Source organism: Pinus tabuliformis, chromosome 6, assembly GCF_031772625.1.
Source record: "Pinus tabuliformis cultivar Carrire ecotype Pingquan chromosome 6, CPIR1, whole genome shotgun sequence".
NCBI classification, from domain to species: domain Eukaryota; kingdom Viridiplantae; phylum Streptophyta; class Pinopsida; order Pinales; family Pinaceae; genus Pinus; species Pinus tabuliformis.
This window is the reverse complement of record NC_142292.1, coordinates 58,364,277-58,381,746: the sequence shown is the minus strand read 5'-3', so window position 1 is coordinate 58,381,746 and position 17,470 is coordinate 58,364,277. Positions and strand designations below refer to the sequence as shown.

At 41.1% G+C, this 17,470-nt stretch overlaps 1 protein-coding gene across 1 annotated transcript in view; it reads right to left on the bottom strand.

The window, feature by feature from the left end:
* The window catches only part of LOC149257209 (glutathione S-transferase L3-like), a 44,940-nt gene extending 28,854 nt beyond the window's left edge, over positions 1 to 16,086 (bottom strand). Inside the window, exons 1-2 of the mRNA XM_089460424.1 lie at positions 15,872 to 16,086; positions 15,717 to 15,771 (exon numbers count right to left, since the gene is read on the bottom strand). Coding sequence (XP_089316550.1) covers positions 15,717 to 15,771; positions 15,872 to 16,086 — 270 coding nt within the window. The remainder of the gene's footprint in view (positions 1 to 15,716; positions 15,772 to 15,871) is intronic.
* Between the last annotated feature and the right edge of the window lie 1,384 nt (positions 16,087 to 17,470).

The window sequence follows — 17,470 nt, the reverse complement described above, 5'->3', positions numbered from 1 at the left end:
CAACACTTGGTTAGGTATTTCTCTTGTTGCAACTGATTTAACAAATCATCTATTCTAGCTAGGGGGTATCTATTCTTGAGAATATTTTTTCAATTCCCTAAACTCTATACACATTCACCAAATCCCATACTTCTTTGGCACAATGATTATGAGTGTTCCACATGGGCATGTATTAAGTAGAATGAAAACTTGTTTCAGTAGCTTCTGCAACTGATTCTTCACCTAACTTGCTTCTATAATAGATGACCTGTACGACCCGTTGTTTGTTAATGGGGAGTCTAGTAAGAGCTGGATCTCATGCTCCACTTCCCCCTTGGGTGCTAGCCCTTTAGGCTCCTAGAACACATCCCTATCTTCATGCAGAAACTCTTCCAATTTTTGTTTATGTTTCTTAGTGCACCCCTCCACGGATGCCTTTGCTCTTATTGACTCTTTTATAGAATGATTTTCTCTTAAAATTAGTAAAACATACTTCTTGCTAGAACTAATTAGTTTCTTGGCTTGGTTGTCACTTACCAGTGACATTTTCAACTTGCCTTTGTGCACATTAATGGTGAATTATTTTCCATCCTTGATCAAGTGGTACTGGTTGGCTCTTTGAATGAATATTGAATCTCACATGTACATATAGGGACTTCCAAATACCACTCCACATGCATCAAGGGGAACAAGATATATTTCTACTTAATCAATAAAATAAGCACTAATAGCAAATCTGTTTTTTCAATGTTTGGTTACCTTTATCTTTGAATACTTATTTACACAACCCAATGGATATGGGCTTGGATGATTGCAAAATTTCAATCTCAATTTTTTGACCAAATCTACTACAAAGAGATTGCGATCCTGAGTCAAATAGACCATCAACCTTATTCTTTTTAACCTATATATTTATATGGAAGATCATTTCCTTTTTGTTCTCTTCCTATTGTTGAAGGATACTTATATTTACCTCCTTCTACACTAATGTACATAATATCTTCTCATCCACATATACACTGCTTTCAACCTAGTTGTGCGAAATCAATGGCCATGAGATTCTTCTTCTTATAATCTTTCTTTTTGTTCTTCAAGTTAAGCTCTCTATGCAACTTCCAAAACTTCTCTTCTGTATGATCATCAATGTTGCAATGATTGCAAGGATATTTTCACTAATGTGTTGTGGTCTTCATAATTTTATCTTTCCTCCTTTCCACTTATTCCCCTTCTTAGAAGTGACCTGGTGCTCCTTCTACTTTGATCCACTTTATTTCCCTTTATTTAGGTCTATGTTCTCCAAGTATTGTTCTCATACACAAGCTTTTTCCATCTATCTGAGATTGAAAAACATCACTTGCTTTTGCAACTGGATTTGTAGACCCCCTAGATACTTGAGGAGTACATATGGGCTCTGGGGAGATACCCAACATTATGCCCATATTTCTAAATTTTATGGTGTACTCCTATACAATTTACTCTTACTTTTGTTTGAAGTAGTGCCACTAGATCCATTAGTCCTCAACTTACCTGATAGGGTAAAGTTGTGACTTTGTGAGGGCTTTAAAGTCCTCACACTTAGTCATTAGAGAATCTCCCTCCAAACTCAAGGTCTACGTGTGCATTTCCCACCAGTTCAGGGCATGACCCTCTAATTTTAGCCGTGTAGATGAAATCTTTTGTTATTCCTCTATATGATGAATACTGAAATAATTTTTTGATTATTGCAACGAGTGATTTAGCTTCAGAGCCTTGATATCACCTTGATATGGCTTGATATCAACCTTCACTTATGTTTTTGAACAAGGACAATGAATGGTTCACAACACTCGAACTAGGTTGATCTTTTTCAAATTCTTTCTTCACTTCCTTTGTTTCTTCCCAGTCTCCTGATCTCCTCTCTAATTAGACCTCTGAATTTGAACCCCCATCTTCTCCAGATATCCCAAGCTTGTTGGTCAAGGCCATCATGAGGAGATTCATTCATTATTTATATCTGCAACTTGTGCTTCCAGCTGTAAAATCCTATCCTTTGTAGGAATAGGAGGGTTATTCACAACTCCATCAACCATGACTTGGGTTTTATGACTTTTGGCATAAGAAATAAATATCCCCTACAAATATCTACAATATATCCAAAGAAATATGCTCTAATACAAATATGATTCATAAAATGTTGTGGATATTCCACTAGATGGTTTATCATAATAGATTTGATAAAATTGTAGTTAAAAAACTAAAATCTACACTTGGAGGGTTTATTTCTCTTTAGATTTCTGGATCTATAAATTATTGTTTATTGTATATGCATGTAAATTATAATTGTGTAGAAAATATAGAACAATGAATTAAAACATCACAAACCAAAATTAACACAAGGTATATCTTGAGAAACCCCTTCAGGAGAAAACCCAACTAGAAGGTGAGGTTGCTCTTCTCTCTTTAACTAAATAAAAAATGGTTGTAAGTACAAATAAGTAAGGCTTATGGCCTATGGGCTACTATAGTGCACAAATCCTCTCTGTGTGCTCTCTCCCTATCCCTCTTAGCTACTCTGCTCATCTATGGAACAAAATTCCCTTGAAAAGAATTGAACCCCTTTTCCTCCTAGTGGCCCGATCATAACACATCTCGATAGCCTATTGGTGGTTAGGTTTGACTCCAACTCTTAAATAGAGTTACAATATTGACTCTTCTAGAGTCTTCTTCATCATGATCACATGGCTATCCAATTTTCAATGAATAATAGGGTTTTACTATTTGAGAAATTAATTGTTATTGATGTCAAAGGGACTTTAGCTGAGGATGAAATTATCATAGGCTTGTAGAGGACTTCAAGCCCTTTCCGACAAGCATCTACTTGCCCCATAACTCCTCTTCACTGGAAAGAAAATGAATTTACATGTTGAAGACCCATATTTTGTCAAGCCTACATGTACATAAGTCATGCTCCCCAAAAGATGTGCCCATTCATAATAGGGTTAAACAAGTATAAACTGACATAAAACCTCTCCATTTCATCCATCCACTCGGTTAATAAAGTATATAAGAATTCATATATGAGGCAAGATAAAGAAGGATTTCACACCTCATGAACTAAGGAGAAAAGAAGAGGGATCAAGGAGTTTATTTTGGGTATTTGCTGATATATTTCTATGGTTTGGGGATTCATTCTGGAACAAAATTCTTCAACCTACTTGAATCACATTTGAACCTCTTTGAAAGCATAAATCAACACCTTTTTGGAGTTTTTTTTCTTTTTTGAGACTATACACCTTGTTTGGGCATACATTTCAGTTCTTGGAGCAGACATATTCGACCTGGTAAGAATAGTAGAGACCTCGGCCTGGTAAGGATATTAGAGACCTTAGCCTAGTAAGGATATTAGAGACCTCGACCTAGTAAGGATAATAGAGACCTTGACCTTGTTAAAGGAGAACATATTCAGACTAGTGGAGGATTTTTTTAGACTTATTCGTACTAGACCTATAACTGCGGCCCTATGGAAAGGTATTTTAGTCACGTGACAAAACTAGCCCTCGACCCATTGAATAGGTGTCCTGTAGCTCTCGACCTAAAGAAAATCTTGACATCCGAACCCATGGAAAGTTGAAGGAAGACCTTAATTCTTGGACAAATATTTTGAAGCATTTCTTGGAGCTTTGATTGAAGTATGTTGGAATCCCTTTAATGATCTATTGGAGCACCCTTGAAGCATTATTAAGGGTATATTTGAGGCATTGTTGAAGCGCCGACGGAGCTCTACTGGAACATTGTTGAAGACAACTTTTCTTGTTGAAGTATCTTGTAGAGGATTGGAGTCCTCACTGTTTTTTTTGTTTTATCCCTTGTGTTTTGGTCTATTTTATGATAAAAACATTAACTAGCATAAAATGACAATGGAAAGAAATAGTGATTCACCACCCCCCCCCCCAGTATTTCCAACAATTGGTATTAGAGCTAACTTCTTCAAAGAACAACCTAAAAACTGGAAGAAGGATTTTTGAGTCACAATGGACGGTAAGGATGTTAAGGTTCCCCAATTTGATGGAATAAATTTTGCATTTTGGAAAGTCATAATGGAATTTTAGTTAATTCCTTTTGGAGTTGAAGTTTGGAAATATGTGACAAATGGATACAAGATCCCATCTCATCTACCAACAAATTTTGATGGGAAGAAAGCATGTGTGGTAAATGTAAAGGCTTTGAATTATATAGCAAGTGGTATATCATATTCAGAATTAACTAAAGTGATTCATATTAAAATAGCTAAAGAGATGTGGGATAAGCTCATTAGCATCTATGAAGGAGATGATAAAGTTAAAAAGGAAAAACTCCAAACTTTTCGAAGGCAGTTTGAGAGTCTCAAATTGAATGAAGAAGAAGACACTGCTTCTTATTTTCTCCAGGTAAATGAAGTTGTCAATTCTATCAAAGGAATAGGCAAAGATATTAAAGAGAAGACAATTTTCCAAAAAATTATAAGATCACTTCCAGACAGCTTTGATGCCAAAGTCAGTGACTTAGAATAATTGGAAGACTTGGATGACTTGAAAATGGTTGAGCTTCATGGAATTGTTATTTCACATTAAATGAGAACATGAAACTCAACTCACAAAGAATTTTCTTTCAAAGCATAAAAAGCATCAAGGAAGGGGAGGATATGTGACTACTGTTATCACTCAGGTTGTCCCTGAAGGTTAAGAAAGGGATACGGCCGAGGTAACCACAAACCAACTTTGGACTGCAGGTTCTAGCCAACCTGCAATCACAGAGGGCTCTCTCTTTTAGATTTAGCTTTGTTTGAAAGGATTTTAGGCTAGGTCTCGGGTCCAGAGGGTTTTTTGTTTTGTTTTGGTGGGAAAATTGACACTTTCAGGTAGAGAGGCAGAGTATAGTCTGAATGTTTCAAACCATTGGGCATGGAGTCGAGGAAGGGAACTGCTGGTGCGTTTCCTTAATAATAGTGAGGAACATGGAGCAAGATAGCTGAGCTCGAAGCAATTTTCAGGTTTAAAGGATGAAATGAATGCTAAAGAAAGAGAGGCAGTTAAGAATCTCTCCAACAGATTAGCAGAGAAAGTAACAGGGCACTACCTAGGGGCAGTTAAGAATCCCTAGATAATTGGCCAACACAGGTGAATTAGGGTAAAAATGACCCAGAAGGAATTCAATATTCATAACCAATTCATTCAGAGGAAAACATCAAGAAACCGCAGAAATTGAGCATAGAGAGTATTTAAACTAATTCTAGGCTATTCTTTTTTCCTGCTATCTAGATAATGGCAAACACATAAACAGAGATAGGAGGCACTTATTGCTTCAGGCCGCAGCACAAGAATTCCATCTTTAGTCTCCAAAGCATTTATCAACAACAGACAGTTTGCTCTCCAAGATTTCGGCAATCTTTGATTACAGAAAAATTCAGGTATACACAGCGAGTCTCTAGTGAAGAATTCTCAATTTACCAACCCTTAAAACTATACAGAGGGTGGTATATATAGGGCAAAACTTTCTATCTACTGCTTTTATTACATCTTGACCTAATCAAGTCATAAAAAATAATTTATTGACCTACTCCTATCTGAAATAAATGCATGAAGAGTCTCAGGCTGCGCTGGGGGCAGCCGTAAAAAGAAATGAATAAATGATGTAGTCCTGGGTGCCTTGGGGCAATGTCTTCTGAAATAAATATGGATGGGTTTCTGCTTCCTTGTTGTCCTGGTGCTTTGAATGCCTTAATGGTGATTTGAAGGCAAGGATGGGCTGATGCTTATTGATTTGACTTTCTGGGGGCTTCATCAATGTTCAGGTGCTTCGAGCCCCTAAACAAATCTTTGCTGATACTCTTTGGCATCTTTTCTTCCACTGGTACTCTTTGACAAAATCTAGACTGCTGATCTGATGTTTTGTGGGTCTAATCACCAGTAAATGGCCGCTGTTCGGCCTCTATATCATCTGGAATTGTCTTCTACTCCTTTTGGTATGCTCTGTGAAGAAAACGGGTCATTTTTGCGCCTTTTTGGACTTCCTGGGGCTGCATGACGAGAAGATTCCCTAAAGATTCTCCATTTCGGCCTAAAAAATCCTGTGATGAGCGATTTGCGCGCGCAAATCGCTCATCAAAAACTACCTCAGAATTGGATTCCGGGGCTCCGAAGTGCGACTTTCGCGCCTCTGCGCCCAAAAAGTGTTGATGACATCAGCATGACGTCAGCATGATGTGACATTGTATGGCGGGTGACGTCAGCATGATGTCAGCAGGGCGACGTGGCGGGATGATGTCAGCATGATGTCATCATGTACGGACGATGACGTGGCAGGGACACGTGGCAGTGACGTGGCAGGAGGCCACGCAGGCAGGTGACTCATCGGGTGACTGGACAAAGGGGTGACGTAAGCAGGGACTGTGCAGGGGTGACGTGGGGTGTGACGTCATGGGTGGTAAGCGGTTTTGTGGCGCACCGCTTTTCGGGGATGGTGGTTTCGTGAGGGGGACCTCCGCCACACCCCAGAGCTTGACGCGTGGCGGGAGTACGGCGGCAAAACCGCCGAACTCCCGGACGCTAAAGCCCGGGCGTGTTGCATATAGAAAAGCCCGCCCACCGTAGATCTGTGGCGGGCCAGATCTAACGGCTGGCGGTAGATGGGTAGCGACGGCGGGTTAGTGGGTGGGATATTCGCGAGAATATTCCCTTTTTAATATATCGCGGCAGTGGGTTTAAACATAGGGAAATGACGGGATTGGCGTGTTGTATGAATATTATGAGCGCGGGTTGGCATATTTACACTTGGGTTTTAGGGATAGGGGCGAAATATGGGTTTTTGCCAAGCGGGGTTAGTGTTTTATGCACAAGACTTGGGAAAAAAGTGCAAAAATGGGTTTTTTGAAGGTTTTTGAGGGTTTTTAGGGCTAGGGAAGCGGTTACTAGCTGACCTGATGTCAGACTAGCTCCTTAATGACTCGGATGGGCTAAAGACAACCCCAGATGGACTGTGATTTCCCGAACTTATGTAAATATGGCTATATTGCCAGGGAGGGGTATTTACATAGGGGAGTTTTATATACATGATTTTAATAGGGGAAGGGGAAAATTGTTAGGGAGTTATATAATAAAGTTAATAGTTAATATGGAAATGAAAAGAGGGCGCTAAGGTATGAGACCTTAGGCTATGTTGGGAAAAAGAAGGCTCAGAGATGATGAGTGAGCAGTCCTTGAGTGAAGCAGATCCTCACCAAGGCGAATGTCATGGAAATGATGAAACTGAGGGGCTCAAGCAGACCTTGACCCCTTGGGGGATGTTAGTAAGTGACTTGGGGGAAATGAGAAGAAGGGGAGGTTAGTGAGTTCTGGCTTGAGTACCTCCTTTAAATTCAAAACTGCCTGATAACTATGATCTGAAAGGATAAGACATTGTGAGATACAAAATTGATCATCAATTATCATTTTGCCACCAAACAACTACCTACTCAGCCTACTGTCCTAACATTTTTTCTTCTTTTTGTGTTGGGTGCACTTAGACTTGCAGACCCATGTTTGCAAAAAATCTTTTTTTTTTTCTATCTAAATCTACACTTATTTCTACCAGGGCCCAGATTAAACAGCTGGGTCCCTTAGTTTCTCTACCTAACTACAAATCTGCCAAGCTTAGACTGTTTGGACAGATATCATTCTCTATATTCTACAACAGGAAATTGAAACTTAGGGAGACCAGGATTAGACTGTTTGGACCTCCCTTTAAGAAATTCTTCAAAATTGGAACAACTCATCAAAATGGAATGCAGCAGTGTCATTTGGATCAGCATACTTCATGGCTTCTTCTTTGGTCTCTTCTAGAAATATGGAACACTGCAGCTTGCAAAGTATGACATATTTGGCATGTAAAAATGTCAATCATGAAAGATGATACCCTATTGCAACAGGAGGCTAACAGTGGCTCCACTTGGGGATGGCTTTTCCTTGCGAAAAGTCAAGAACAGTAGGTCAGACTGCCTTGATCTTCTGTTGTTGCTGTGGACCGGAAAACTTCTTTGTTCTGGCTGTTATAAATATTAACTTTGAGCTACGAACAACTCCTCCTCAACAGAGCTTTCTGTGAGATGCACAACAACGCCTGCTTTCTTCTGCGCGCTTGATCTTTATGTACAATGCCTGAGCAACTATGCTGATATAAACTGAAAGTTCTTGCTCTGTTTTGATGCTTTTGAGATTGAAGAATTTGCATCGGCTGCGTCCTTTCCAAATTTACTGCTATTCCTTAACAATCGGCCTGTTTACAAAAATTTAAACTGAGTGCTGATATATACAAATAATATTGTACAAAGATAGTTATAGAACTTGCATCATTTCAACAACAAGGATCGTGATAATGTTTCAACATCCTGCCATTCACAAGGCCTTCTTCAACAGTGCTGTCCTCCATAGATATGAGAAAATAGGTGTTGTTTCCTTGAACAACAGAAATTACAAATGGACCTTTCCAAAGAAAGTCAAACTTGGCATGTTTGCCCTTGTCCTCTCTTCTTGAATCCCACTTCAAAACTTTGTCACCAATATTAAAATCTTCAGCTTTGGCTCTCTTATCAAACATCCTTTTGAGCTTTTCTTGTAAGATTTGTGCTCTGTCATAGACTTGTTCTCTAGTTTGCTGAAGGTGAATTGTCTAATTAATTCTCCTTTGAATGTCATTTGGTTCAGCCTAAATTTCCTGTAATAGCTTGATAGTAGGAATGCCCAGGGATGAAGGAAATCTAGCTTCCATGCCATATACCAGCTCATAAGGGCTCATTCCAATTAATCTTTTGCTTGAAAGTCTGTCTGCCCATAGGGCGTTCACGAGTTTTTTGTGCCAAATTTTCTTGTTTTCTTCTATCATTTTCTTTATGATGTTGATGAGGCTCTTGTTAGATGATTCGGCCAATCCATTACCTTGAGGGTAATATGTTGTAGAGTGGCCTAGGGTGATATGAAACTTATGGCAGAAACTGATCATCTTTTTGGACTTAAAGGCAACGACATTTTCAGTGATGATTTTCTCAGGGCAGCCAAATCTGGAAAGGATGTTGCATTCAAGGAATTGGATGATGATGGTATCATTGGCCTGTCTACAGGGAATGGCTTCAACCCACTTGGTGAAATAATCGGTGGCTGTTAGGATCCATTTGTGCTAGCCTGAGGAAGAGGGATGAATTTCTCCAATGAAGTCAAGACCCCATTGTTGAAAAGGTTTTTCGGTGGAGATGGGTTTAAGGGGCAGGGGAAACAATTTTCTCTTGCCTTAAAAAATTTGGCACTTGTGACATGTCATGGAAAACTTTTTTACATCTGCAAAAAGAGTGGGCCAGTAGAAACCAGCCCTCAAGATCTTGTCTGTTGTGGACTTCCAGTAGAGATGTCCTCCACAATCACCTGCATGGAATTCTTTCATGACATTGTTAATTTCATTCATGGTTAAACAATTTAACAATATACCTTCATGATTTCTCCAAAATAATGCACCATCTATAACACAAAATCTCAAAGCCTTCATTTTTAAAAATATTTTCTTTGTTTTGGACAATCCTGGGGGAGCACACAGGTTTAACAGTACAAAGCAAATATCAGTGTACCAGGGGCATTGCAGAAATATTTCACTGATCTGTGGAGTCGCCAACTCCGGTTCATTGTCCAGCTGGTTAATGTCTAAGGCCTGAAAGTTTGTTTCGGACATCAGCTTGGCTAAACCTTGTCCCTTTATCAGCTTGGTTGGTTTTATTTCAATGTCATATTCGAGGATACTTGCAATCGACTTACCTCTTTTGCCTTCTAATCCATCTTGAGTCAATATATCTTTAACAACAGCGTGTGGGACATAGGCAATCACGTGTGAATATAAAATGTACACTCTGAAATCCTTGATGGCCTTAATAAGTGCGTAAGCCTGCTTTTCCATTATTGGGTACTTCAGAGGGGTGTCTCTTAAGGCTCGGCTGAAAAAAGCAATTGGCTTTTCAGCTCCCTGCTCATCCTTTTGCAACAGGACAACAACAATTGTGTGGTCTGATGCGAATGAAAATATGATAAAATCCTTGTCAAACTGTGGACTGGTTGGAACATGAGTTTGGGTTAATGCAGTTTTGATACTCTCGAATGCCTGCTTGGCCTCAAGGGACCATCTTACCTTGGCATCCTTCTTTAGCATGTTGCTTAACAGTCTTATTATTTCAGCTAAATTTGGAATAAATCTTCTCAAAAAGTTAATTTTCCCAAGGAACGCTTGTAGCTCTTTTATGTTTCTCGGATGTGGAATTTGGAGGATGGCCTGTATTCTTTTAGGATCAATTCTGATCCCATCCTTTGATATAATATGTCTGAGTAATTTTCCTTCTTCCAGGCCAAATAAGGATTTCTTTGGATTCAAGGAAATGCCATATTTCCTGCATGTCATGAAAATTTGTCTAAGATGCTTGAGATGTTCTTCATCAGATTTTGAAAATGGGGTTAAATCATCAAGGTACACAACTAGGAAGTCATGTAATTCTTTGGCGAATGCAATGTCCATTGCTCATTGAAAGGTGGCACCAGCATTTTTAAGTCCAAATGGCATATTTACATATTTAAATGTTCCCCAGGGTGTGGTAAAGGCAGTTTTGTCTTGGTCGTCTGGGTGAACAAGTATCTGGTTAAAACCTGAAAAACCATCTAGCAGGGAAATTCTAGATGCTCCCACTACTCTCTGCAATATGTGGTCCATTTTGGGCAAGGGATAGTGGTCTTTTAAGGAGACTTGATTTAAATTTCTGAGATCTACACAAAGTTTGATTTCACCTGTCTTTTTTCTTGTAGGCACTAGGTTGGACACCCACTCAGAGAATCTGATAGGGACTATAATGCTTGCTTCCCACATCCTTTTTACTTCTTTTTCAATCGGGGTAAGCAGCACAGGGTTGATTCTTCTCAATTTCTATTTGAAGGGCTTCTGATTGGGCTTCAATGGGATCGTGTGCTGAATCACTGATGTATCATAGGATTTCAAATCCTCATAGCTCCAAGCAAATACATCTTGAAATTCTTTGAATAAGTCAATATACTTGGGCTTTTGATCAGGTGGCAAATTTTTGGACAGTTTGATCATTTTTGGGTTCTCTAGTGTCCCAATGTTGTGTTCTTCGATTTCTGTGTTTATTGGTTGCAGTTTTGGTTTTCTGGGAACGTCATTAGAGTCAAACATATCTTCTAGCGGAGTTAATCCAGCAGGCAAAAAATTATCTTTCAAGTCAATGACCTCTGCCTCTGTTCTGTCTACTTCTTCTGCCTGTGTTTGCTTCAGTTGTTCAATGTTTTCATTGTCAAAAATGGTTGGCTTCAGAATCTGTTTGACTGTTGCAGCGGTTAGAACTTGCTGATTTTCATTTCTCTACTGTTCAGAATCTGTCATGGCATCCATGTCAATGTGAATATTTGAAAATTCATGCTCGAGGGTAAGGAAATTATTAATTTGGGCATCATTCTCGAATACTTGCCAGTCTCTGACATTATTTGGGATGGTAGGCCTATGTTTTATTTCGGCTTTGAAGTGATGATTCGGGTCAAAAGGGAGCTTGCATGTACTCGCGAAGGTGGCTAGGCTGTGTGCATGAATGTTGTGATTTCTGGAAATCTTGTCCAGCTTGAATTCAGTGAATGCCTGGAGTATGTTAGTAGCAGCAATTCTATATGCTTTCATTCTGCTGTCATTGGTAACAAAGTTACCTTTCATCTGTTGAATAACTAGATTAGAGTCACCTAAGATAGACACTTTTACAGCACCTAGAGTTTTTAGCAGTTTAAGGCGTAAAAGCAGAGCCTCATACTCTGCCATGTTATTTGTGCATTTGAAATTCAGTCTATAGGCATGTCCTTCTGCATGGTTATCATGTGTATTGTGAATCCAGACACCTACCCCTGCTCCTAACTTGTTGACAGAACCATCAAACTCTAAGAACCATGTGATTTCTTGCTTGTTGACAATGCTAGGAGTGTCATCTGAATCAGGGTTGGGCAGATTTAAAATTTCTGTTTGGGGAGGTTCTTGTAACATGCTCGTTGCATTTACTGTTTTGACAATTTCTATATTATGGGCAACCATTTCTTCATTGATGTGCACTTGTTGTTCTAGAGCCAAAGGCTCCTTATTAGTGGGCAGATTTGAATCATCATTGAATAAAATGAAAGAATCCATATCGGAATGAATTGAATAAATGGGAAAATTTTCAGGCTTGCTTTCACTACTTACTACATATTTCATCAGCGTTTCTCTGTACAGTCTCTTTGGTTGCCCAAAGACTGAAATGGTAGCGTAGGAAAGGTCTAATTGAAGGGATCCTTGGAGCTTTTCTCCCCATGATCTCGAGAGGAGCATACCATACTTTGGTGGGATGTCAGCCACTACTACATCCATGAGGATGGTCTTGTTGGGATATTGAACTAAGGAGACACATAGATCTTTAATGAGACCTAAACATTTCACTTGACTGGAGTCAAATGAGTATAAATCTTTGTAAGGTCTTGTGATGTCGAGATTCAGTTTTTCCATAACTGCTTTGGGCATAATATTGTGCGATGCCCCTGAGTCAAACATAGCGTTGTGTAAAACTTTGTCATGTATATGAAGACTGACATAAAAGGGTGGGACAGGTCCTTGTGTTAACTTTCCATTAACTTCTGGCCCAAACAATAGTTCAGGGAAATCATCCAAAATATTTACATCATCTTTGTTTTCTGGGAGTTGCAGTGACCTTTGAATCTGTTGCCTATATACATCGTGTCTAGCCAATTCTGAAAGAGGAATGGCTATCTTGAGTTTTCCAATCTCTGTTTCTAAACTAAAAGGCTTCTCCAAAGGAGTCTTAGTATTGGCATTGGCAATTTTTTCCTTTTCACTTGAATTTTCAGCGACTTGCTCTTGTTTATCAGTGTTACGGGAAATATTTGCTTGCGGTTTCGCAACTTCAGGAGTACTTCTTGGGACGCTGTTTGAATTTTGTTTTGAGAGAGGAGGTGGCTGAGGCTACTCAACAGCAGGCTGCGTGTCTGTTATGTCCTCTACAGTCACTTGATTTGAGTTTGAGGCAGTTGTATCAGCTGGTTGGGTTACAACAGCTGTGTTTCTAATCTTGTTGGGCTGTTTACTTTCCTTTGTCTTGCTAGGCTCAGAGATGTCAATGGTCCTAGTTCTGAGCTTATACTGTTTGTGTACTTCATACACAGCAGTATCATAACCTTGTTTAAAATCAAAAGACTCACCAAATTTAGTCTGAAATTGATTGCAGTCATGCTCATTTTGGTCTTCTTGTGTCAGGAAAGTTTGATGTTCACCCTTTAGATCCATTAAATTCATATGATCGTCTTCTATGGGTTGACTAGAAGTAGATCCTTCTACATAGTTATCTTGAAAAGGGGGTCTTATGTCATGGTCTTGGTTAGACCTACCAGCATTTGTGTTCTGCGTTTTTCTGAAATTTGGGTTTCTTATGGGATTAGACTGCTGTCCTTCCCATGATGCCTTTCTCTCCACATTTTCTACCCTCTCTCCTAGTCTTTGCAGGCCATTGATGATAGCATCAAGCTTCTGGTCGAAGGCTGAGGGTTCTTCCTTAAAGGTGGTTCTCTTTTCCATTCGGGCTCTATTTCTTTTGGCAATTAAGTTGGCTTCTACCGTGACAGCAACCTTTTGCGCGTCTTCAAGGGTTTCAGGAGCTCTTTCTTTCAACTGATATGCCATATCAGGGTCAAAACCATCAGGAAATTTGTACAAGGCAAGGTTGGGTGGAGGCCTTAAGTTTTGTGGTATCGCATTATATGCATTGTTGAATCTCACACAGTATTCTAAAACGGTCTCTTGAGGACCTCGTTTAATTGTATCATATTAAGCTATTATGTGCAAGGGATCTTTCTTTTTCTCCCATCTATTGGTAAAGGATAGGTAAATCTCATCAGGAGTGGTTATGGAATTTGCAGCGAGTGATCTGAACCAAGTTATCACTTCACCTGTTAGACTCTGAACAAAAAGATAAAATACAATCACTCAATAAAAATGTATTCTATTAATTGTTTACACACATATTTATACAATCAATAGTCTCAAGATAGGAATGCTATCTTAGACGTACAGTAGTGTGGTTGAGAGATTCTCTCACCCACACAGTAAACTAGGAGAAACTAAATTCCTATTACATAGGAACAAACTCCTCAAATAGAAAAGTACAACCATAGACAAGTAGGAATTAATTATTTCCAACTCCCCCCTTAATGACTACTTGTCATGATAGTCAAATCCACCATCATCACATGAATTGCATGTACAAAACCTCCAAAAGCATAATCTGCCACCCTAGGACAGATCCACAACTTCTCCGATCCCACGGATCCCCTTGAAGGTGAATTGACGCGATCCTGAACGAAAAAACCCGCACCCATTGGCGCGATTAATGGCCTAACAGACGCGCCAGTTGGCCTTCCTGGCATTGTTGTTAGCGCGAAAAATGCCAATCCCCTTCTACTCAGAGAAAATCATCTGAGTCTGAGCCAGGTGTTCTGCAGTCCACCTGCTCCTACGAGCACAAAGCTCTCGTGTACACACAGCCACAAAGGCACTTTAAGCCACACAGGCAATTCCGCCACACAGGCAAGCTAGCTTCAAAAGGCACTTCAGCCTCAAAGACCATATAGATGGTTTCTGGCTCACCACCAACCATTCAGCCACAAAGGCAAGCTGGCCACAAAGGCACTTCAGTCACAAAGACTATATAGATGGTTTCTGGCTCACCACCAACCCTCACTTTCAAGTGACAAAAGATGGTTTCAGGCTAACCATAAACCATTACAAAGTGGTTTTAAGATCACCACGAACTTTCAGATGCCTTTAAAAATCTTACATCTGATTCCACATTTTGGAGTTTCTGGGTACATACAATGACTATTACAAAATCATGCTAGGGAGTCTATTCCACAAACCACACTAATTCAAACAAACATCCACTTTGTTGTCCACCATAAACGTTGTTGCCGCTGCTTTGCCTCATCTGTTCATTGTTCACATCTTGGGCATCCTTGTCAACTAGCTTCTTGGAACTCCATGCTTAACCTGTCATTCGTTAGAGTCGCGAATTCTAACAAAATAACTTTGCCTACATTGAGTTAGCTAGGCTCAATAAGGCTCAATAATATTTAAACATGATTCCAAGAAAATACAACATAAACTTTTCAAATTTAATTTCTCTAGTGTTCTGGACCCAAAGATCTTCTCCACGCTGGGCTGCCACTCCATAAACACAGCAGCAGCACCGCCACTCCAAGACCTACGAAAAAGAAATCTGCCTCTCGTTCAGAATGCTTAGATGAAGATCGTTGACTCGGACACCGGCGCGTCTGAACAGTACTCTCCGGCGACACAGTGGAAACACAACCTCTGTCGACACATCAACGCTGCACTCACTGATCTCTCGGCAGTCCCGCAGTCACACTTCCACTGCGGGTTGACCACCACACCAGCAAACCACTTAGCCCGCGATCGTCCATTGAATCGCTGCAGCATAGACTTCGGGAAGGTTCGCCGGTTTCAACCACGCGGCCTCCTCCACGCAATTTTCACCACGCTGGGCGCATACATGCCACAATCACGATCTCTCAGATCGACTCTAATGACCGCCTTTCACGATCCAATCCTTTTCTTCCGTGGTCAAAACACTAGCAGCCATGCAGAGCCACCAGGAGTCAGACCTGTGCTCCACATTCACCGGCTCCTCTCAACGGCGTTCTTGCAGCGTTCTTCAAGCTGCAAAACCCAACAAAAAACAGGTCCACGGAATTTTGCTGCACCCACGCAGCTTCCAAGCCACCTATGCAGCCACCACATGGTCTAAAACAGTCGGCACTTGCCCAGCGCTTGCCCACCAGCCGCGAGCTCGGCCTCAAAGGTCTTCTCCAGGCTGCTGTGCTCGCCGTTCTCGGAAAGACATTTCACGGCCACAATAGAGCCATCGCTGGGAAAAACTGCCTTGTAAACCCGACCGAATCCCCCGCTTCTGAGCAGCTCACCCAAAACCTTGTCCACACTGTTGTTGTGGGAAGATCCAAGATCACAACACATTGCGTTCGATCTGATCCATGTAAGATTACTGACAACAGATCGCTCCACGCTTCTTCACGAACACGCAGCTCACCACAGGCTGCTCCAAACTTACTCAACAGAACACTGCCCACAAATCTCACGCAGCTAGCACTCCTGACACAGAAATCATCTCTCTCACGTACCCACGAAGGCAAGCGGGTTCACCACGACTCTGCGTCCCAAGCGAAGGCACCACTGATGAGCTTCTGGAAAGCTTTCAAAACGCTTACGGACTGTCTCTAATGACTGTATCTCTCCAAGTCTTTGTTTTGCTCCAATAAGAGCGCCCACAATAGCAGATAAAACTGTGTACCAAATATACAGATCTAGAGACTAAGAGGACTGCTTGCCAGGGGGATCTGACCCTTTCTTGCTCTGGGGCTGAGCTTCTTGATCTGGCCATCCGCCATCATCGAAATTCTGGGCATAGCTCAGAGCATCGTACCTGAATTTCAATTTCTGGGTCACGGCCGATGCTGGCCCTTTGTCTGCCATTTTCCTCAGATGCGCCCTCAGCTTCCGGAATGAATGTCTCCAGCTGGAAGTATCGTACCCCAAAACCAGATCCTCTTCCCGAGCATTCACCATTTTTCTGCAAATTGTTTTCTTTGCAGAGGCGATCCATCCCCAACTCCAGTCCCACCATTTCCAGAACGAGGTCTCTCTGTTTCCTTCCTCCATTGATCTGTTGCGGGGAAAGGACCATGAACTAGCCGATGAGTCCCAAGATCGAGTCCCCTCAGCACCTGATCTGTAGCTAAAGGACGAGGAAATCCATTTGAAAACCACCAACCAAAAAGGCACATATCTGAAGTAGTCACTTGGCCTCCACAGCACTGTGCATAAGGTAGAACAAACACACATACTCCCTCGGTCCAGGAAGGGCCACAGCCGCATCCCCATTGGCAGCAGGCCAAGAATTCACCCCTCGTCCAACACAACTAGGATCTCTTCCATAAGAATTGAAATGAAATACATCTGGCGAGATCTTCAGCGGCCTGACTCCCATGTTGATGGGGAAATCGAACGCTCAACCTGATGTTTACTGTGCCAAAGAGATTGACACCAAACTCGTCGACTCCATTTTTCTCTCCCAATACACCATATCATGTCTAGTCGTCTCGACTCTCAGCAGATGTGAGTTTTCCAGGTGCACCAGAAAACCCATCGATCTGTTGCTTCTTGCGCTCAGTGTGGATGCGTGTACCGAGAGCTTCAATACTTGGCTCTTGAGGCCAATCTCAGACCTCTCTACCCGGCAGCTCCACGCAGATCTCCGAAACGGGAACCCGCGTAAGCTCGACATACTGGCACACTGTTACTTTCTTGACAGGCTTCTCTCCTCTCAGCATCAGCCGCAGCT